The sequence below is a fragment of the Hemicordylus capensis genome, chromosome 5 (assembly GCF_027244095.1).
Source record: "Hemicordylus capensis ecotype Gifberg chromosome 5, rHemCap1.1.pri, whole genome shotgun sequence".
Lineage (NCBI taxonomy): Eukaryota > Metazoa > Chordata > Lepidosauria > Squamata > Cordylidae > Hemicordylus > Hemicordylus capensis.
The window spans coordinates 27,951,868-27,975,214 of record NC_069661.1 but is presented as its reverse complement, the minus strand read 5'-3'; the positions used below and the strand labels follow the sequence as shown (position 1 = coordinate 27,975,214).

The following is a 23,347-nucleotide window of genomic DNA, read 5'->3' as shown; positions in this document are numbered from 1 at the left end:
AAGCTAAAGGGACATGCCAGGAGGATGTTTCAATGGGTGCGGTCTCAGCATGCCCCCTTCCTAATTGCTTGCATGGTGATGGTAGTGAGAACCAATCCAACTGAGTGCAATGCTTATTTGAATGCACCATGGAGTAATCTCTACTTCTGTGGTATTTGACTAATATTACTAGAGAATGAATCATGCTTTGTGTCAGCAAAAATAGGAGAGGTCCAATTGCCTGTATGAATGACTACAAACATTCATGGTGCATAGTCCATGGTCATGACCAAAATCATGATCATTTCTATGACTGAAATAGGATGGAGCAGACTTTGTTGACTTCGAGTTCCTCGGGCAGATGTTCAATTGGTTTTGGGTGAAGAGGATGTATGTCAGTACAAACCAGGCCTTTCTTTGCAGTCAGCCCCCTCTGTACTCCATTGGGCTGGCCGGTGGACTGAAAATGTTTTTGTTTTTCTTCATTTGATTAAAGAGCTGGGCACAAATTCCAATGATCCAGTAATCATTGAAGGCACTGCTTTGATCCATCCTTGGCCTCCAAAGCCTGCTCAGTTCAAAAGCAAATAAGCCACTGAATGTTCAGCCAAGTTATGTTAGGGTGGCTTACCTCGGGCAGCTCTTGAATAATGGGTTGCTTCTTTAGGGTAGAAATGAATGGAATGTTGTATAGCTTGAAAGCACATATTTAGACCCTTAACAGTTACCCTCTGTTTTCCTAAAATGTTTTTAAAAAGAAATTATTGTATGAAATATAGGACAAAACTCCACCTTAACCTTGCCTATGGACAACATATATATTTTCTTACTTAACGTGTAAAATATTTTATGTCTACACCTAAAAATGTAACATGGAATGAGACAAACATTTGCTTGCAAACATGTATCATATTAAGAACATAAGAGTCCTGCTGGATCAAACCAAAGGTCCATCTAGTCAAGTATCCTGTTTTCCACATGGCCAGTTAGATGCCTCTGGAAGCCTACAAGCAAGAGATGAGGACAATAGTCTTTTCCTGCTAATGCTTCCAATAACTGGCATTCTACTTCCTCTGAATACTGAGTTTCTGTATTGACATATGGCGATTGATAGACCTATCCTCTATTAATGGTTCTATTCTTCTTTTAAAACTAAGCTAGTAGTCTCTGCCACATCTTGTGGTCATGAAGTCCCCTGTTGTGTCAGGGGTGTTCCAGTGTCCTGTGAACATGGGCTGCTAGACCCCACTGCTGGACTGCCATTCTCACTGCCTCTGCCTGCCTACCATTTGTTGCTGCCACCTGCTTGGTGTCCACAACCCCTCTTACAGCTATTAGTAGACACAGTATAATGATGTCATCACCAGGTGCCTGGAATAGGCACAGGGAGGTGACATCATTATATGGTGTTGCAGCCGGTGACAGCAGCTTGTAGTAGGGGCTGTGGATGCCAGGCAGGTGAGTGGCAGGTGGCAGTGGCAGCAACATTTGGAAAGGGCTGCAGGGTCCAGGCAGGCAGTCAGTCCGTGGTGGCAGCAGCAGCAGCCAGTAAGCCAAGGCCTGTGTGGGGTGGTGCTGTATTAAGGGCCTGACAAAAGCAGCATCAGGAGCCAAAATGTATCAAAGTTCTTTATTAAGGGTATTCTCCATAGAACACCTTGGTTTTGCACCATATAATCTGCATCTTCAGTCTTGGTTCCATCCTTAGTATTCTTGGCCACTGATACTTGTCACGATAGATTCTTCCTGTTATCTTTCCTGAGATTCAGAAACTGAATTGATCCTAATATTGGGTCCATGTTAAAGATTTTCATGCCTGCACATTTAGCAGTAACTCAGCAATACTCAGTTGATAGATGTGCACAACTGAATAAAGAAAAAAAAAGGAAAAAAGTGAGAGCGTTGCTGAAATTGCATAGCTAGAAATCAGCCAAATCTGAGGTAATCACTGGATAAGTATAGGTGTATTGAGGTATAACCTCTAATTACTATAGCTAATCAGTGTGCACATTCTGTTGGATATCTCTAACCCAAAGCATCTGAAAAATAGTACTGTTTAAAGTAAGAATAGCTAACTGTCAGCTGAAAATGGTATTACCCTGTTTCCCCGAAAGTAAGACCTACCCCGAAAGTAAGACCTAGCAGTAATTTCTGATGTACCGCTAATTGCCCTAGTGCATTTTTTGGGGCTAAAATTAATATAAGACACTGTCTTATTTTCGGGGAAACACGGTAGCAGCCAACATCCTGTAACATGGAAATGCTAGAGGATGAGCAAGATCCTACAACTAGGGATGTGCGAACCGGTTCGGATCCGAACCGGTTCGGGTCCGAACCGGTTCCGGTTCGGAGGTTCGGATCGAACCGAACCACCCCTGGTTCGGTTCGAATCCGAACCGAACTGGGGGTGGTTCGTTTCGAACCGGTTCGGACCGGTTCGGATCGGTTCGGAAAGCTGAAAATTGGTCAGATGGTAGCTGGCACCCAGGGGTACCTGTCACCCAAACCCCAAAGCAATCGGACACTCGTACGATTTTTTATGAATTTTTGAAAAATATTTTTATTTTTCTCTCATAGGATATAATGGGACCCGAACAAGGCCATTATTTCTTATTGTGGAGCACTCATGGGTGCCAACAACCATGCAAACCCTGAAGCAATCAGACACCCCTATGATTTGTTATGAATATTTGAAATATTTTTAATTATTTTTCTCATTGAGTATAATGGGACCCGAACCAGTCCATATCCCCTGTTGTGGAGGACCTAGGAGCACAAAAGCAGGGTGGGTGGTAGACAGGCATGGGTGCCTACCACCCAAAAAATCTCAAGGCAATTGGACACTCCTCTGATTATTGGTGAATTGTTAAGTGTTTTTGAATTCCTCATAGAGAATAATTAGGATTGCAGCAAATGTATAGCTTCACGTCGGGGGGAAAGGGGTGTCGTAGAGTGCAGTGTGGTGGGTGGTAGTTCCTAGGGTGGGCAAGGAAGCTATCAGAATTATTTGAAAGGAATTGGGCAAAGAGGTGATTTTTAAAGTTTACGCGTCTTTAAGGTTTTTCCTCATAATAAGTTATAATGGAGCTTTCAGCAGCCCTATAAGTGCACATGGGGGTGCTGGGGTGGCCCAGAGCAAGTGGTGGTGTAGTGCACATAGGGTGCCAACCACCCCCATGGGTTTCTAACCCATGGGGTACAGGGATCTCTGGTAGGGGCACCCCCATGGGTACAGGGTTCTCTTGTTTCTGAGGTATTGAGTGTGGATTCTATGATAGCAAATGAGATTTTCAATGAGACACCATCAATCCACTCTAATATGCTATCATAGAATCCACACTCCGCCTCCTGCTTCTTCTCTGTGTGTGTGCTTAGTAGGGGTGTGCAATTTGGGATTTCGGGTGATTTGGCTCGGACCGGAACCGAATCACCCCTGTTCTGTTTTGTGCCCGAATCTGGGTCACCCGAATCACCCTTGATTTGGTTCGGATTCGGATTTAATCCGAATCCGAATCCGAATCGATTCGGGGGGGTAAAAAGGGGCCCAGGGGCAAAATTTTGGGGTGGGGTGGTAGTGCCCAATGGGTAGAGTCTACCACCCCAATTTCAGGGGGATTGGGCAAAGGGCTGATTTTTGGTGAATTTTTAAAGTTTTAGTGACTTTGGGGCAGTTTGGGGGCATAGCATGGGATCTGGGCAAAAGGAGTGGGGTGGGGTGGTAGTGCCTAATGGGTGCAGGCTACCACCCCAATTTCAGGGGGATTGGGCAAAGGGCTGATTTTTGGTAAATTTCTGAAAATTTCATATCTTTGGGGCATATTGGGGCATATTGGGGCAGAAAGTGGGGCCTGGGGCAGAATAGTGGGGTGTGATGGTAGTGCCTAATGGGTGGAGGCTACCACCCCAATTTCAGGGGGTTTGGACAAAGGGGTGATTTTTTGAGAATTTTTGAAGTTTTAGTGACTTTGGGGCAGTTTGGGGGCAGAAAGTGGATCTGCCCCAAAATAGTGGGGTGGGGTGGTAGTGCCTAATGGGTGGAGGCTACCACCCCAATTTCAGGGGGATTGGGCAGAGGGCTGATTTTTTGAGAATTTTTGAAGTTTGGGTGTCTTTGGGGCAGATTGGGGGCAGAAAGTGGATCTGCCCCAAAGGAGTGGGGTGGGCTGGTAGATAGTGCCTAATGGGTGGAGGCTACCACCCATCCCCAATTTAAGAGTGATTGGGCAGAGGGGTGAATTATGGTGAATTTATTTGTATGAGGTTTGTCTTCATAAGGTGAAGTGTGCTAAATTGATTACTTCCTCATATTATTCATAGTAAAGGAAAGTGTGAAAAAGTGAAAGTGGGGTCATGAGAGTTGTTTAATTGAAAAATATCTCATTTGCTATGATAGAATGAGAATTCACACCTTTTCTATTCACCATAATTCACCCCTCTGCCCAATCACTCTTAAATTGGGGATGGGTGGTAGCCTCCACCCATTAGGCACTATCTACCAGCCCACCCCACTCCTTTGGGGCAGATCCACTTTCTGCCCCCAATCTGCCCCAAAGACACCCAAACTTCAAAAATTCTCAAAAAATCAGCCCTCTGCCCAATCCCCCTGAAATTGGGGTGGTAGCCTCCACCCATTAGGCACTACCACCCCACCCCACTATTTTGGGGCAGATCCACTTTCTGCCCCCAAACTGCCCCAAAGTCACTAAAACTTCAAAAATTCTCAAAAAATCACCCCTTTGTCCAAACCCCCTGAAATTGGGGTGGTAGCCTCCACCCATTAGGCACTACCACCACACCCCACTATTCTGCCCCAGGCCCCACTTTCTGCCCCAATATGCCCCAATCTGCCCCAAAGACATGAAATTTTCAGAAATTTACCAAAAACCAGCCCTTTGCCCAATCCCCCTGAAATTGGGGTGGTAGCCTGCACCCATTAGGCACTACCACCCCACCCCACTCCTTTTGCCCAAATACCATGCTATGCCCCCGAACTGCCCCAAAGTCACTAAAACTTTAAAAAATCGCCAAAAATCAGAGGAAGGTCCAATCGACTTGAAATTTGGGTGGCAGGTAGAACACAAGGTCCCCTTTCAAACCAGCTATTTTTTTAGATCCGAACCGGTTCGGTTCGAATCCGAACCGGTTCGGATCCGAACCGAACCGGGGGGGTGGTTCGGCAAAACCAAAACCGAACCACCCTGGTCCGGTTCGGACCCGGTTCGGATCCGAACCGAACCGGGAGAACCGGTTTTATGCACATCCCTACCTACAACTACTATTGTTAACATTAATTTCCTACCAACCTTATGCATTGTGCTGTACAAGAAAAGGAGACTATCCATGCGCAGAAGCAATTTAAAATCATATGTTAGAAAGGCTAGGCAGCAGTTAATGGGAGAAATCAGGGATTCCTAAATAAATAGTGAGGGATGGGATAGGCGAAGTCAGCAGGCAGAAAAGGTACAGGCAAAGTGAAATTAAGATAGATCAGGGAGGGGTAATGTAGGAGAAGCAGAGAAGTATTTGGGGACAATGGATATGTGAGGGGAAATGGGAGAAAACAGATTGAGAGGCTTCATCAGTCAGTATGGCTCAGAAATGATCAAATTTGGACAATCTGAGAATTCTCAAATTGGGACAATATGTGTGGGACACTTATTGAAGTTCAGAGATGTATGGTTTTTACAGCAATGAACCAAGCATTGCATGTGGAATGTGTGCTAATATAAAAGTGCCTGTTCTGTGTTGGTGAGGGCTGCTGACCTTATCCTATACATCCAATCAGGTGGAGTGGCTGAAAAACGAAGATGTGATAGATCCTGTTGAAGACCGAAATTTTTACATCACTATTGATCACAACCTGATCATAAAGCAGGCACGTCTCTCAGACACAGCCAATTATACTTGTGTCGCCAAAAACATTGTGGCAAAGCGGAAGAGTACAACTGCTGCTGTCATCGTTTATGGTAAGGGAACTGGTTCTGCCTTGAAACAGCTTGAAATGTCTATCAAATGTAGAGTTGCCATTTCTCCCCATCTTCAGTGTGTAAATTCAAGGCCCAGGGATGACGCCAAGGGACAGCAGGAATGACGCCAAGGGACAGCAGCTCCTCCAAGTTATTTTCTATCCCCCCTTTCTCTGCCCCATCCAGCAGACTGGAACTTTACAGCAAAGTGTCAGACAATATAGCCATAGTAGATTATGGTGTTATAGCTTCAATTAATTATTTTACAAAGCCTCCACTGTTTAAGGAAGTCTCATCCTCTCACTCCTCTATCCCAAATCAAGCAGCAGAAGCCAGTGCAGCCAGATAGATAGGAGACTGCTCCAGCCTCCCAGAAGCCAAGCCAACTCTTTAGCTTCCTTCCTGGCCAGGAACTGTGCTAGGTGAGATAATATGTGTAGAGGGGTGCAGGCTCATCTCCCCTGCAGATTTCAGCTAGTCAGGTCCTGACCTCTCTCCCTGCCTCAGTCTTTTCTGCCACATGGTCTTGGACAGAGAGGAAAAACTAGCTCAGAAACCAGACTGCAAGGTTTGGCCCAATCTGAAAAGACAATTAAGGTCATTCCCATGACCAAACGGAGGGGAGCAGAACAGAAGGCAGGCATCTACCTCTTTGCTCCTACATGACACGAGCCTCCTCTGGGCTCTGCCACTCACACACTCACATGAGCGACATGATGGTGAGCTCCAGAGCTCTGCTGGGAGGGAGAAAACTCGTACTGGATCCTCCAGGATCCCACAATGCAATGTGTGAGCAGCAAAATGGCTGCCTCAGCATTGCAGCAGCTCTGCTCTGCCTGGCCTCTCCCCTCACCAAACACTCTGATAAGCATGGCCGCTAGCCACCTGGGAGCAGTGTTGGAAGTGACAGTGTGAAGGAGATAGGAAGGGATTTGTTCTCCTCCCAGCTCATTTTTCACCTGGATAGTCAATCTGGGCTACCCAGGGAAAGAGCTTGTGACTTGGGAGGGCTCCCGCTGCCACAGATGACCAGAGCTACTAGGCCTGTGTAAGTCGGAAACATCGGAATTTTGACATGGGAATTACAGCAAGACTGTGGATCCCATGTGACATGGGAATTACCGACTGTGGATCCCATATGACATGGGAATTACCGAATTACTCGACATGGGAATTCCCTGCTGCCTCCACTGCAGTAGACTGCAAGGCAAGTGCCCTGGGTTGTATCCTGGTAGTGGAGGCCCTTTTGATTGCCATTCAGCTGCTGGGAAAATGTGTGGGATTCTGGAAATTGCAGCCCTGTACAGGACTTCTCACTTTGAGAATTCCTTCATAGGTCTGCAATCTCCAGAAACCCACACACTTTCCCAGCCACGTGCAGGCTTCCTAGGGAACAGTTCCCCATTCCCTGCCCACCCCTACCCCTAACTCGCCATCATCTTTGTGCCACCTAACCATTCCTGCACCAGTGCTGGGTGGAAAATTAAAGGGTGTCTGACTTGCACAGACCTAAGAGCTACCTAGGTAAAAGAAAGTTAACCTAGGTAGCTCTGGTCATGAGCACACCCATTTCCTGAATAAGTCTGAAAATATCAAGCAAGCTTGCTTAATTAATTAATTAATTCTCATATTTTTATACCGCCTGATATGTACAGCTCTAGGTGGTTTACAAAATTTACGATATTAAAAATTAGATTAACATATATGAAACAATAAACATAATAGTATAAAACAAAGTAAAATTGCAAAACTTAATTCTAATTAAAAGCTTATGAGAAAAGGATAGTCTTGAGGGTCTTCCTGAAAACAAACAGAGAAGGAGATGTTCATTTCAGCTGGGAGCATATTCCAAAGCCCTGGGGCAGCCACAGAGATAAATATTAATAAGATAAAGAAACTAACAACATGAATTATCTGATCTCTGTAAGTATTTAATGTACAGCAAATTCTTTGCTCCACTAATATCATTCTTTGCCATACCTTTTCTCCACCAAACTAGTTGTTCTAGAATCACTCTTGTAGCAGCCCTTACAAGGAGAATATATGTCTGATCATATAGATGTCAGCTGAACTGTATGTCGATCACATAGACCTTCAGCTTAAGCAAAGGCAGGAGAAAGTATATTAAAGAACTATACAAGGTGCCAAAGGAAGGATGGAGCACCTTCCCTAAAGCATGTTTAGTTTAGGGAAAAGGCAACTAACAGGAGACATGAAGGTTGTTTTATTGACCGGATCTACCCATGCTAGGCCAGCCCTATTTGGATAGAGCCCTAACTGGATAGAGCTGGTGAGAAGTGCTCCGATCAATCCCAGCACTCTGTGCAGGGGTTACCCAGGCTTTTGACTTGGGCTAATAGTGAGGTAGAAGGACTCGAGTACGTCCTTCTACCCCACTCCCCCCTTGTGTGAACACTCAGGTTGCCTGCAACCCAAGCATTCACAAAACCAGATGGCAAGAGCTCCCGGCAGTGGGGACATTCCCCAGTGCACCATGCTCCTGGCATGTTGCATTGTAGGATGCTGGAGGGCTTCCTCCTCTAGCTCCTGGCACTGCCACTTGCCCAGGCATCGCTCATGTAGTGTGCAAGCAGTAGAGCTTTAGGACAACTGGCAATTGTGTGTGGGGAGGCAGGTAGGAGGCTGCCTTCCCGCTCGCCCTCCCCGCCACAGGCAAGTCAGTCGTGTGAACGACCTTATGGTCATTAGGAAATTATACGTGATATGAAGAAAGATGGAGAGAGGTTTTTCTTTCTCTCTCATAACATAGAACTCAGGGTCATCAAATGAAGCAGTTTGGCAGGAGATTTGGGACAGGCAAAATGAAGTACTTCTTCACACAATGCATAATGAAAATAGGAATTCGCTGTCACAAGCTGTGGCAAGGGTCACTAGCTGAAATGGTTTTAAAATGGGATTAGATAAATTTGTGGCTAGGTCCATCAGTGGTTGCCGGTCAAGATGATTATATATTGAACCATTGACAGTACATCAATGAATACCAATTGCTTAGAGAGCAATAATGGGAAATGGCTATTGCCTTCAGGGTCTGCTTTTCAGCTTCCTGGAAGTATCTGGTTGGCCACTGTGGAAACCAGGTGCTTGATTGGATGGACCTTTGCTTTGATCCAACAGGGATCTGTTTACATTCTTATGGTCTTATCACATATGGCCCAGTGTACCTGTTAGACTAGTCACATGGATATTGCTATATGGGAAACCTTATAGCAATAGCAATAGCACTTACATTTTTATACCGCTTTATAGCCTGAGCTCTCTAAGCGGTTTACAATGATTTAGCATATTCCCCCCAACATTCTGGGTACTCATTTTACCGACCTCGGAAGGATGGAAGGCTGAGTCAACCTTGAGCCCCTGGTCAGGATCGAACTTGTAACCTTCTGGTTACAGGGCGGCAGTTTTACCACTGCGCCACCAGGGGCTCATAGATAGATTCCTTGAAGTCAACAAACCACCTGAACTAACAACACTTTTCAGTGGCTGATTGGCCCTAGCATGAATACTTCCCATTCTTTTCAGCAGATCCAATTATTAAGCAACTTTGTGTAGTGTGCCTCCAGCCACACCATGCAGAAGGGTTTCCTGTGTGGCTCACTAATGCATAAGATGGCCCTTATTGACTACTAAAGTAAGGAAAGTGTTGCAATGATGAGAACTAACTCTAATTATACAGAAGTTGATTCTCAGGTTTTATGACAATCCATTTAACTACAAGGCAGATTATGCTTGAACTTTTATTTCACAGCCAGGGCAGCAGTTTTGCTTAACTGTAAGCAATTGCCTCAGTTGAGGTCTTTTAATTCTGCTTTCCATTGGAACCTAGTTGAATAGAGTTGATTAGCAGTATTTGTGATGTAATGGAGGCACAACGGACAAGTACTGTGCAGTTCAGATGGGGCCTGCAAGACTTACTTGAACCTTAGCAAATTTTAAGGCACGCACAATAATTATCCTTTCTATAGCATGAAAAGTTTGACTGGGTAGGTGGAACTTCATCTCCCATTCATAGAAGAGAAATGGAAAATGTGAGCTGGAAATCTTATCAAGCATACTGTCACCACTTTTGAGTGTGTCCTCCAGAGATAAAGATAAGCTGACAAGGAAAGGAAGCAATATGGGTGGGAGTTCCTGAAGGAGGAGTTGCTAAAGGCACAGTTAAAAACAATTGCAGTGAGAAAGAAAAATGGTAGACCTCTTTTTAAAAAAAAAAGTCAATATGACTGCACAAAAAGCTTAGTAATGAGCTGGGTTTTTTTTTTTAAAAAAAGAGGGCATATATAGGGAATGGAAGGAAGGCCAGATCACCATGGACAAATACAGATAAGTAGTCCAGACTTGTAAGGACACTGCTGACATGCTGACTAAGCTTGCACCCATGCACCAGGAGGAAGCATCTTCACTGACACAGACTGCTTAGCACCACAGTGCTTTTTGTGCAAGGAAAGTGGCCATTTTTGCTGATTTCTCCTTCCCTCAGAAGTGCCTGTGCCACCTGAAAATATGTCCCTGATGGCTGCACAATCCTGCAAAATACGACCCAAGAGTGTGTGCACAAGCTCCGCCCTGGCACTGATGTGCTCAGAAACTTCACCCCACCATGTTGTCCGTATTTACAGTGGCTTCTGCAAAGACAAGCATTGGGAGCATGAAGAGAGTATTTTCATCATTAAAAGACTGAAGCATTTATGTAAATGCTATAAGCATGCTCAGCCTTTGGGTGAGGCTTTTGAATCAATTGGTGTGTTCTTGGGAAGCTATAGATGAGCACAACTTCCTTTTTTCTTTGTATCTGAAGAGCACAGTGTGTAGTGTGTCTCTTAGTAACACAGTTTGAGCAGTCTGGAAGACCATGTGTCTCTTGGAAAGAAGCCCACTGCTCCAGAGACATGTTTTTAGCAGCACATGTGAACAAGGTTGCCTTATCTGCCACAAACCTTGTTAAAAACAAGTGGAAGTTAATGGATGAAATTCGTGAATTAAAAACTTGCTAAGATAAAAGAGAGTTGTTGTTTAGATAGCCACAATTATTGGGGACGGAGAGATGCACTGTTCATTTGCAATTTTTGATTCATTTAATTAGAATGTATGAATTTTGTGCCCGTGTCAATATACTAGCACTGAAGCTGAGAAGGGGATGTGGAAGGATAGCTGCTCTTTTAAGATCTAAAATCAGTTGGTGCTTACCTAATTGTAGTCCACTTAACTGCAGGGTTTGGCAGTTCTAGAGAGGAAAGCAAGAGGAAAACTGTATGGAATGCTGGAAGGAAGAGCTTAGATGAATAGGCTTAGCTGCCTTGAGATTTTCTTAGTGAAAGTTGGAGTACAAATTTAACAATAAAGAAATAAAAATTTAACAATAAACACCCGTGTTTATTATATAAACTTATTATATAAGTTTATATATATGTTTATTATATAAACTTAACTGCAAGTTAAGGATAGTATATATAGTATAGATAACTATAGTTATTTAAGTTTAAGCAAAACTTTTGGTGAAATTGATTTAATAAAGAGAACAGCAGGAAAACGTAACAACATTTTACCCATTTTGATGCATCAGGACGACTCCTGGATGCCATCAGTGATGGCATCAGGACGACTCTGAATTCTCAGTCCTCACTGAATTTTCTAACCTGATTCTAACCCAACTTGATCTTTCTCATTTTGATAGTCAATGGAGGATGGTCCACATGGACTGAGTGGTCAGTGTGCAATAGCCGCTGTGGAAGAGGCTTTCAGAAACGTACAAGGACCTGTACCAACCCTGCCCCACTCAATGGGGGTGCTGTGTGTGAAGGCCAGAGTTTTCAGAAGATAGCTTGTACCACTTTGTGTCCAGGTATGTTGTGTGCCTATGATAGTTCATTTACATATACTTGGTAGCTGCTTTGTTCTGTTAGCATTAAATTTTGGGGAAGTGACTGTTTTCTGGGTTTTTCTTCTTTTAGGTGAATAAATACTCTATTATTATGTAAGTTTGTGGAATGGTGCGCAAACAGCAGTAGGTTAATTCCCATTGTTGTAGAAAGCCTATCCCATCATCTCAATCCTTTGTAATTCTGAGAATTTACATAACATTTCAAAGGTCAAATTCTTAGAGGCTTAAGCCTATGATCTGTTGAAATCTCTGGAAATAAACTGGAACTTAAGTATCTAAAGTGGTTCTGAGCCAAACCATATTAGTAAGCTCACTTAAGGCAAAAGCAGGGTTTACGCAGCAAAGTCAAAAACATTATTTGAAACATTTGCATGATGGCTTTCCTGTGTTACATGGCAGAAAGGTTAAAGTATTCACAGAAGAAAGAAGTCTTAAATACCTTAACTGCAAGTCTTTGGCCAGAATCTTGTTCACTTCCCTTATGGTGAGCAGTGTGGCTCCATTGAAGTCTAATATAGTCTTCACCATCCCCTTAATGCCACTTCTGCACTAAATATAATAGGTAAGCTCCACAGTTGTTTTTAGTTTGGAATAGGAGTCCTCAGTCAGCAATCCTTACTCCAGAGCAAGCATTCCTGTTCTAAGGCTAAGAATCCAGGTTGTGGATGCTACCCACAGCATTATCAAGCCTTATACCCAGAATGTTGGGGGCAATATGCTAAATCATTGTAAACCGCTTAGAGAGCTCCGGCTATAAAGCGGTATATAAATGTAAGTGCTATTGCTTATCTTGAAGGACTCAGTAACCTGTTCATTCCTAGGCCCCTAGGTGGAGATGGGGCCATAGCTCAGTGGTAGAACATCTTCTTTACATGCGGAGAGTCCCAGATTCACTCACTGGCATCTCCAAATAGGGCTGGTAAAGGCTCCTGCCTGGAACCACAGAAAGCCATTGCCATTCAGTATAGACAATACTCAGCCAGATGGACCAACAGTCTAGCTCGGTATAAGCCAGCTTCCTGTGTGTTGTGTTCCTGGGTAGGACTAGTCTGGCTTCTGGAAAGAGTAGCCTGGTTGGGAGGAAGCTGTGGGAGGAGCAGATCACTGAGTACTTCAAGATGAGGCACAGGAGAGCATGGAGTAGGAGGGAAGACTAGGAGGAGTAGGAGGGAAGACAGTATTGGACTCCAATGGTGTTGCTCCACATCCTACTCTCTGCAGGAAGAGTGCACAGGATTGCTTGCTTTGGCTGCAGTGGGAAGGTCCTTGGGGCTTTTAGCTAGGGAGCTCTGTTCAACCAGGGAATGCCCCTTGATTTATCTATACATAGAGCATTTTTCCAATTCACTAAAGAGAACATGCTAAAGAGAACATGTCACTAAAGGGGACATGCTGTCACTTCTGCATCAGCACACCCATATATACTGACTGCACTGGAGCAAAATGTGTGTCTGAATTTAATTTATCACTGTTGTGCATAATGTTTGGGTTATTAACAAGGTAATAGTGCAGCAAGCTCTGATTAAGGAATTGGTCTTGCAGTTTGCTGTGAGACTACTTTTTCTGCATACTACTACTGTTTATTTAGTAGGAAAACCTTCACTCAAAGGATTATAACCTCCCTAACCCCTCTCTCAGTGACTGCAGCAGCACCAGCATCTAGAGAGGTTCAGGGTCTTTCTGGATCAGGGTGTAAGCAGTCTTATGGAAAGGATTTCATCTGTACACAGACTGGCAGTTCTCTGAGTGGAGTCTGCAATACCCAGGTGATATGAATCAATGTCAGAATCCTCCAAAGATTTCATTCCAGCATTGCACTCCAAAAGTAAAGTCTGTTCCTTAACCAAACCAGTCAACGGTTCAGGAAATACTTTGGATGACATGTGGCCCTTTAGTGTAGGATTGAAGGGCTTTTTTTTCTGGCTAGAACAGAGACTGTATCTGTATGATCTATATTTTTAATAGCCAGAGACCAATGTCATGGCTAATGTTCCACTAGCTGGTTATACTTTTAGAACTTGTGTTCCAAACTTGTGCAAGTTTGGCAGGGAACTTTGTGAAATAGGACAATTGCACAATTCCAAAAACCCCCTAGGATTTAACACAGCTACATAACCTCCTGTGTTTCACCAACGACAACCACAGGCTCTGTGGTTACCAGGAGTTGAAGGAGTTGACACTGACTTGATGACACACTTTACCTTTACACAATGTTCTTACACTAGTGTAGGCTAGTGGGTATAACTTGGAGAGGAGTGCTGCTCTTTTGGTAGGGGGCATGAATTGTCCCCTTTGTTAAGCAGGGTCCACCTTGGTTTGCATTTGGATAGGAGACTACATGTGAGTGCTGTAAGATATTCCTGACATTAGGGGAGGGGACCATTTCTCAGTGGAAGAGCATCTGCATGCTTGCATGCAGAAGGCCCCAGTTTCACTCCCTGGTATCTCCAAGTAGGGCTGGGAGAGCGTCTTGCCTGAAACCTTGGAAAGCCGTTGCCAGTCATTGCATACTGAGTATACTGAGCAGATGGATCAATGGTGTAACTCAGTATAAGGCACTTTCCTATGTTCCTAACTTTGTTCATTGCACAAGTGCAGTGTTAGGATGTTGACCAGAGTATTGGATTTCTCAGTGCCAGTACCTTTCATGCACAGTAACCTTTAAAAAACACAATCAATTAAAAACCTGTCTTTATTTGCCTCTCTCTCTCTCTCTCTCTTGCACATGCGCGCGCACACACACACAAACACATGTTTGTATTTAAATATTCCCTTTTTCTTGTGACAGTGGATGGGAGGTGGACAGCATGGAGTAAATGGTCTACATGTGGAACAGAATGTACCCACTGGCGCAGAAGAGAATGTACAGCACCAGCACCAAAGAATGGCGGCAAAGACTGTGAGGGTCTTGTCTTGCAGTCCAAGAACTGTACAGATGGGCTGTGTATGCAGAGTAAGTGGAAGCACATTAATGCTGCTACATTGACATTGTATTTTAGGAAAATATATTATCCCTGAAAAACAAATTAGATCTTCAGCATTCTCACCCTATTAAAAAATGAGCTTCTGCAAGCATGTTCTGGGATAGATCCAAAGAGAATACCCTATTTTGCAACAGTATGAGTGGGGGTATTGGTGGGGGGACCCACTGTATTTAAAAGACCAGGCTCACCTTGGCAAAAATGAGTCATGTTCTGTGCTCTGCTAATGGACTGCAGCCTCCTGAACTATGGGAACAGGAGACAATGCTCCCTTCCAAAGAGGTACACAATTGCATGGATTCTTGCACATCAGATCCTTTATTTTAGTTTGTTTTACCTGAACACACACCATTTCACTGATTTTTTCAGTCTATCCTTTGGATAACAGGAGTCAGTATGTGAATTGGAATAGTCCATGTGTGTCTTTATTTTCTTTAGTTTTAGAGACCCCTTTCCATAAAAGACTATCTTGGGGCAATGTGCACAAAGAATACCAGACATCAATAAACATCCATTTAAAAAAATCATTGAAACAATGATAACATCAATACATCTGTTTTGGGTACAAGTGTGTCATGTGTGTTTGGATACAATGGGCAGTCAGAAAAGTCACTATCTGAAAGTGCTCCCAGGCATAGGCTGGGCCTCTTAGCAAAAGGCTAGTTTCCGCATAGATGTATGCCTCCATGGGATTACTTTTGAAATTGGTCTGCAAAGTGGAAGGAAAGATGTGTAATCAATATAACATATTGCTGGTGACTTCTCCTCATGAGCATCTGGTTTCCTGAAAAATCAGTGGGCAGTGCAATGCAATTGTGTGCATGTCAGCATCCTAGTGCCTGACATTTTCGGCTGAGTGACGAGGCCAGAGCAAGAGATGAGGGTCATGTAGTCCTCAGGGACATATTTGTGGAAGCCAAAAGGGTTCTTGCAGGAAAAGGGAGGAGCAAAAATTACATCCCCATCCCCCTCATACTGGGCAAGCCTTCAGCTCAGCTAGTCTCCAGCTCCCTAGAAGGGTAGAGCTCTTGCTCTTCCCTTATAACACTGCAGAGAATGTCAGCCATTGGATTCAGTGGAGCTTACTCCATAGTCAGTGTGCACAGAATTGCAACCTCTTAAACTATGTAGAGTTTATGGTTTTTCAAAGCCTTGAAAGAAATATAGAAGAGTCTATGAAAAAGCCTTTGATAGAGTCATAATTGCTCCTGGGGTACACACATCCACTTTTTCTGTTCCACAATGGCCTCTGGACAAACTTCTCGTTTAGAAGTTATATTGACTTCAGAAGCACTGCAAAGATTAACACATTCAAAATGATGTTCTCTTCCTGCCTGCTTCCACCTCGCCCCCCTTGCTAGGTAACCCAGATCTAGTTAATGTGGGTTTTACTTTTAAAACCATCTCAATAGGTTCTTCCATTGTTGGCAATCCCCTTGTAAAGCAGCCTGCAATACACCAGTCTCTAGGAAAGAGGAAGGGGAGGGAAGCAAAAGGTTTATGGCGGTAGAGAGAGCCAAACTTTTTTGTAATTCTAAGCGGGGGGGGGGGAATCTGTATGGAATTTAACTCTCTGACAGGATGTCTTGGAGGTAGAAGAACTAATGTACACATAACTCCAGTGGTGTGAATGAGCCATTATGAGAAATTAGCAAGGAAAGAAATCTCCATTTCAAACTGAGCTTTATTACCAGATTATATTTAGACAGGTGTGTGTCATTTTTGTGTGGATGCATAAGCAGAGCCATTTAAGAAGAAACGTTGAGGGGGAAATCATTATACTACTGCAGAATGAGAACCCTGTAGGTATGCCATTATTATGCAGATACAATATGGCTTTTTATTTGCAAAAGTAAACTGCTGAGTGTAAAACCTTCATCCTCTCCAGGAGAGTGTTTGATGCTAATATGAACATTCTCTTCTTCATATATAAAAAAAAATTCCCCTGCCCCAAAGAAATATATATAGTTGCATATAGAGAGAGAGAGAAAGAGAGAGAGTTGCATGTTGACCTTCTCAGATTCTGTTTAACAGTGTCTTTATACTTGAGGGGTGCATATGCTTGTAAAGTTTATAATCTTGCTCTATGATCCATTCCTGCTGAAAACATTGATTTGCCACATTTTATGGCTCTGGTTATATTGCCTTTCTTCCTTCCTCTCCCCCTCCTTCAGAATGTGTAAAACATTCCAGTTACTTCTGGATTTACTCATGTTCTTCAAGATGGTTGTAGCTCAAGAGGATCTAGGGAGGGGACACAGAATCTTTTTTAGATCCTGAATACAAAGCCACTCAGTGTGTATTATTACATCATAGTGAAGGCTGGGCAGAAGTGAGAACTTCCTGAAATTTGAATGCTCCTGCCTAAAAATATTCCTCTTGCTGGAAAAGAAGGAAAATATACTCATCAGCAGTTATCAGCTGCATGATGGGTATATGCCAATCTTCCCAGCAAAGTAAAGATCTTCTGTCAGAAAAGAAGAAAACAACCCTGATGGGAATTTGTGTGAGCAAATCCAAAAATTGAACCACTTGTATATGACAGCTGGTTTCCTGATGTCTTGACCAAAGCTTCCTGCTTTTTCTTAGCTGCCTGTCTGAGCCCTAATACTCAGATTAATCTAGAGTAGTATGCCAGCCTCACTTTTACTCTAGACCAGGTATTCTCAACGTTGGGTCCCCAGATGTTATTAGACTTCAACTCCCATAATCCCCAACCAAAGGCCACTGGGGCTGGGGACTATGGGAGTTGAAGTCCAATAACATCTGGGGACCCAACGTTAAGAATCCCTGCTCTAGACAGCCAAGTAAACTTTTACTGCTATAAACTGCTTCAAACCTATATCTCTTCCTACCTATGCCAGCCAAGTTTTCCTCCTTTACCTGCTTCATCTTTGCACTTCTCAGACCTGTTTCCTTTTGGCTACTGTGCTAAGCCAAGCCTACTCTTGGAACATACCAATATTGGTGTGTGTGTGTGTGAGCCTCTCTTCTTGGTCCATTAATTGTGTTAAGATAATTTTGTAAGGACAATGGCTGACATCCTCATTAAGCACTTGCAGAGGGATGTTTCCCTAGTTAGGTAAAGTGTGCCGTTGAGTCGATGTCGACTCCTGGTGTCCACAGAGCCCTGTGGTTGTCTTTGGTAGAATACAGGAGGGGTTTGCCATTGCCTTTCAGCATCTTCCTATATCGCTGTTACGCGATATAGGTTTCTTATCAGCAGGGATTCTAACAAGCAACCTCTGGCTTGCTAGTCAGTCATTTCCCCACAAAGCCATTAGGTGGCTTACTTATGCTAAATCTGGAGCTTATGTTCTAGACTAGTGTTGTGCTACCCACAAACATGCTTGTGCAACAGGTGCACAACCTGTTTAAAAGGGAACCTTTGTACAAGAGTGCCATTACACAAATCTCAATATATATTTTTAGCACAACTGGGCAATTTTCCTACACTAGTAGCACAACTTTGCTTTTTGCACAAGCACTTGCTAGCCGATGTATTAAGCACCCAGATCAATGCCAATGTAGTAGATTTAACTCAGCCTTTGTCTCAAAGCTGTGATGTGGTTTCCTAGGCCTTAGTTTTAGGTTAGACTTCCCTCCCAACGTGGATGGTTTGCATGGGTATATCAGCACCCCTGATCTTGGTAATGGGACATCTTTGGTAAAGTCAGAGAGGTCTTAAAATAATTTTGAACACCTTCACAAAGTTTCAGTTCTCCAAAGTTCCTTTTGATGGAAGACATTGCAGACCACCATTGGGGTCATGTGCTGTGAAAGGATCTTGTGGTCCAGTAGACAGTATGTTGCATAAAGACAGGAAAATCCTGGATTCGAATTTGTCAACCATGAACCAGCTGGGTAATCTTGGGCCGGGTGATTAGGCAGCCTTGTAGAGCCAAAATGAATTGAAGATCATAGTTTGAGCATTGACATATGTCAACTTGAATAAACCGCTCATGGAAAACTTGCACAAGCAGTCTCGGTCAAGGAGAGGTAGCTGTGTAAATAAATACAGATATCCCAGCAAATATTGCTTTGCATTTACAAGTCTTTTCTCTTCCAGTCCATTATTCACTACAGTAGCATCACTCAGGCAAATCAATAAGCTTTTTCATTCACCTAGCTCTACTCCTGTGTAAAATAGCACTCTGAACTGGTATTGATTTCTTTGGGGATGAAAACTGTGAAGCCCTCCCTGCTTCCCCCTCTCCCCTCCCTATCCCTTGTAATTATAGTATTTTTCACCCAAAGCTGTAGTTTCTGCTTACCACTAACTGTGGTATTTCTGTTGCAACTCGGCTGTCACATTTATTCAGACTAATGATCTTGCCAGTACACACACTCTCTTATTCTGTAGTTAGTATTTTCCCCCTAACGTGAAAGGATGAATAGTCATTAAGCTAGTGCGCCTTCAGAGGAAGAGAGAGAGAGAGAGAGCTAGAGAGAGCAATAAGGAGAGAAGGAGAGAGTGATATGGAATTGAAAAAGAAAAAGAGCTGTAGTGGAAATTTAGCACTGCTATTACTCGAGGAGGCCTCCCAAGTATACAACTTCTAGCTGGAGTCCTTACAATCTTTTAATAATTATTGTAATGGCTTTAATTAGCCTTCTGCAACATTCTATGCTGTAAGGCACATTAAAATCTGGCCAGCTGCCATCCAGAAGAGTTCATTTATTTACCTCCACATATGCCATATTTTCTATTTGTATGTGCTTGGAACATCACAGTTAATTATATCAGTGTATTAATTCGCCAGAACTGTTCTGAAGGATTCAACCTTAAAGTTCATAATGAAAGCCATCAGGCCAAGTCCGTCTTGGCAGGGCTGCACAACGTCTGTCCTCCTGCAGATATTGGACTACAACCCCCATCATTCCTGACTGAGGGATGCTGTGGCCAGTGTGGCTGGGGATTAGGGGAGTTGTGGTCCAAAAATAGCTGGATGGCTGAAGTTGTGCAGCCCTAATTTAGAGTCATACTCAGTAAAATAATTTCACAGTTGTGTAATCTCACTTTCTCTCACTAACCTTTGTTATGGGAGGATCTCTGGGACCTGGATTCTTAGATGATGTGGAGAGGAAGATAATGCCATGGTCCCAAACTAATGCCCAGTGCCTCCAGTCCACCATTTTTCAAATTTCCTGACAAGACATGAGGGAAACAAATAAATAATATTTTTATAGACAATCAGTAACTGCTGTCTGTCAGCCCCTTTAGAAAAACTGCAGAGGCAGGATATAAATGAAAAATAAATAAATTAATAACACTCTTATTCAGTTTTATCCTCTTCATGTTGATTATGCAAATACCATGATTTGTTTGATTTATAGCAGAGTAGGGCAGCAGACAGTGAATCAACATGATTAGGATGTATGTATTAAAATGGATCCCTAGACCAAGATTGGGCAGACTGAAGGATTATGGGACCTGCTTCATTTTGTACTAGACCCCCCAAGGTCTACCAGCCAGAGGCCGGTGCAAAATTGTGGCTCATATACCCTTATAATTCGGGGACAAGATACTTCTGAGTACACGTTCAGCCTAGAAATTTGTTTTCATTACCAGAACTTAGGTCGTCCCCTAGCTGTTTCCAAGCGTCAAAAGCATCTAATCCTCTCCATGTTATAGGCTGCTTGAATGCAATGGTGCACATGTGGTTTGAACCAATGGTAATTACATCAACATCAAAATAAGAATGATCTTTGACTTGGTTAAGTTGATCCAGATTACATGGGTGCCACTTGACATAAGTGGCTGTCCACATGAATAGTTCCCAGTGGGAACCATGCCGCCAGAATAACCAGGAGCGTAACTGTGATTTGGCAGACATATTCAAAGAACACGAGCTGCCCGCCCACCCGCTGCCAAGAAGAGGGGCTGCCGAGGGCTTGTCCCCCCACCACTCACTAGCCTGCCTACCCCCACACACAATTCTTTGCTCTCTTTCCTTCTCCCAGGAGGACCCCCATGTCACCTGCCGCCTCTGCTAAGCCCACTTTGCTAAGCCCTCAGTCGTCTGGCTTGCTACCCTTTGCCAGCTGTGCCATGGTATAAGGACATCATTCACAGCCCTGGGTGGGGGGAGGCAATAGGTCATCCTGATGACCCTACCAACTGTCTTCATCAGATTCAGAAAGATATAAAAATATTAATCTTTTCTCTGAACTGGCAATAGAATAACAATTTGAAATAATTTCAAGTGTTACTTTGATTCATACATTTCAATGTATTCAGGGCAGGTTACAGTGATTTATTCATAAAGAAGACAGTTCTTTGTCTCTGAAGGCTCATATCCTTAACTGTATAATGTCTCTAGACGTGTGCACTCTGAAGCTGAGCCTTGATGCATTTCGGATCTCCAGTGCATAGTACAAAGTTCCCACATACATAAACATAGGAACTCCAATAAAGATGAAGTTTAAAGACTAAATCTCAAGTTACAAGATCTTATGCAAGTATTACCATACTTTATCAGATGAATGCTTCACATGTTTTCAGTAGTATACATTTCAGAGAAAAATCAGTGGTATCCAGAGTCATCTGGAAGAATCAAACAGGAAAACAGTCAGAGGGCATACTTCTATTACAGACTGATATCAGCTTTAACTGTCGTGGCTTCCCCCAAAGAACTCTGGGAATTGTAGTCTGATTAGGCTCTGAAAAAATCTGATAGAGTTCAAAAGGTGATGAGTCCATTCACAAGACATGAGCTGCCTGGGTTACCCCCTGCAGCTTGTGTTGTCTGGAGCTCTGGGAGCCCTCTGGTCCCTGCTGCTCTAAACCTTCAGAGCCCAACTTTGCTACCTTGCTTTTTACCAAGTTCATTTGGTAAATTCAATGTTTCATTCTACCCGGGTAGGTGATCATGTGGATGATCGCCCCGGATAGCATGGCTTCCAACTGGCCCGCTGCCATTTTTGGGAGCCACCTGGAGTGACTGCTATACTAAAAGCAGCCACTCCACTGCCTTCTGGGTCCATGGAGAATGGCTTTTCACTCTGCTGCCAGCACACTGCTGCTTGCCACCCTGCATATGTGTGGGTGTGCGAGCAGTGGGTTTCAGACACCTCTGATTATCTATGAGGAGACAGGTAGCCTTCCCCACCCCCTACATAAGAGGTCGTGAGAATGACCTATGTGTGTTGATGAAGTGTTGACATTATTTTGTCATCGCAGTATGAGAGTGTCTCCTGCCAAGTGCCTATAAACTAACTTCTTCCTAAATTTGCCTTTCACTTTTATTTTGTACTACTAAACTGAGTTTGAGCTTGCTTTCCCTTCTTCCAGTAACTCTGCTTCTCCTTTTCAAATCCCACCCCAAAATTGCTTTTCTTAGGAAAAGCAAGTCTCTTTTACTCACATGTAGCTTTCATTCCCTGATGGTGGGTTCTTCAGAAACCACTGGCTGGCTATGGCTGATGAAAAAGAATGCTGGGTTAGATGGACCCACATATAATCTGTAGTTCTCTGCACTAAAAGACTAGCCATGTTATATGTTGGGGACTGTAGAGTGAAATCACCACCAAAAGTATGACACTAATTCTTCAAGAAGCATTTGATATAAATTAATAAATATCAAATTACAGTGATTTGATTTGCCCATCAAGCAAAAGGTAGCACTATTAGATTGGAAAACTGGGGAGAGATCGTGCAACCATCACTTAAGGACATAACATATACATGCTTATATGCAGGTATGATTTCACTATATGGAATTATAAACATCTTCATTTAAAAAAAAGAAAGGCAGCCTTCACTTAACCTACTCCCTCAGGAAACATCTGAGTCAGTAGATGAGTAAAAGGTTGGAGGGCCTAAGAATACCTCATGCTTCATGGTGATCACCCACCCTCTAGCTGTCAATAATTATCCCTTCAAAAAGAAGATAAATGATTGTGATTTATCTTCAGGATGTCTGATGCTAGCGCTGACCTCTGACATCATTAGTGCAAACTCAAAATACTTTCCAAAGAACAGTAGATAACTTGACAATAAGAGCAGACGGGACAGCCTTGTTCTGATTTGACTCTGGAAACACTTAGGATTTCTCTTTGTTCATAAAGGTTTGGGAAATATGGCTTGTGGCGATCATACTCTCATGTCCTGAATCTTCAGGGGAACACTATACATTTTCCATGGTGTTATCCATGTTAAGAATTATTCATTTAAGGAGTGCTACAGCTTAGCAGCTTCAAAATTATGAAATCTAGATGTTCAAGTATTGTATAATCTATTATCTCTGTCTGGCTTAGTACGCATGTTGCTGCCAATGTCCAAATTTGTCAACAGCTCTCATGTTCTATATCTTTCTTCTTCTTTTTGCATTTCTGTAATTCAGCTGGGTTTGTCAGCACTGATACATGAATGTTGACATTTGCCAAATTTCAGAAATTCATTGTAAAATGTACACAGACAGCAACCTAAAGATAGTGTGGCTGGATTTTTAAAAGACTGGTCCAACATTATAGTCATATGTAACAGCTGTAGCTGTTGCTACTATTAATTAAGATGAAGT

The 23,347-nt window shown here is 43.2% G+C and overlaps 1 protein-coding gene and 1 long non-coding RNA gene across 3 annotated transcripts in view; one reads left to right on the top strand and one right to left on the bottom strand.

Annotated features, from left to right (window-relative positions):
- UNC5C (unc-5 netrin receptor C) overlaps nucleotides 1-23,347 on the top strand; it is a 504,518-nt gene that overhangs the window by 389,707 nt on the left and 91,464 nt on the right. For both annotated transcript variants that reach the window (XM_053255347.1, XM_053255346.1), the window contains exons 5-7: nucleotides 5,765-5,945; nucleotides 11,638-11,805; nucleotides 14,633-14,797. In XM_053255347.1, the coding sequence (XP_053111322.1) occupies nucleotides 5,765-5,945; nucleotides 11,638-11,805; nucleotides 14,633-14,797 (514 nt within the window). The remainder of the gene's footprint in view (nucleotides 1-5,764; nucleotides 5,946-11,637; nucleotides 11,806-14,632; nucleotides 14,798-23,347) is intronic.
- LOC128327101 (uncharacterized) lies at nucleotides 1,603-21,426 on the bottom strand. The gene is made up of 3 exons (XR_008308469.1): nucleotides 21,300-21,426; nucleotides 19,860-19,973; nucleotides 1,603-1,845 (listed from the first exon to the last, which is right to left on the bottom strand). It is a non-coding gene; the product is annotated as an uncharacterized LOC128327101 (long non-coding RNA).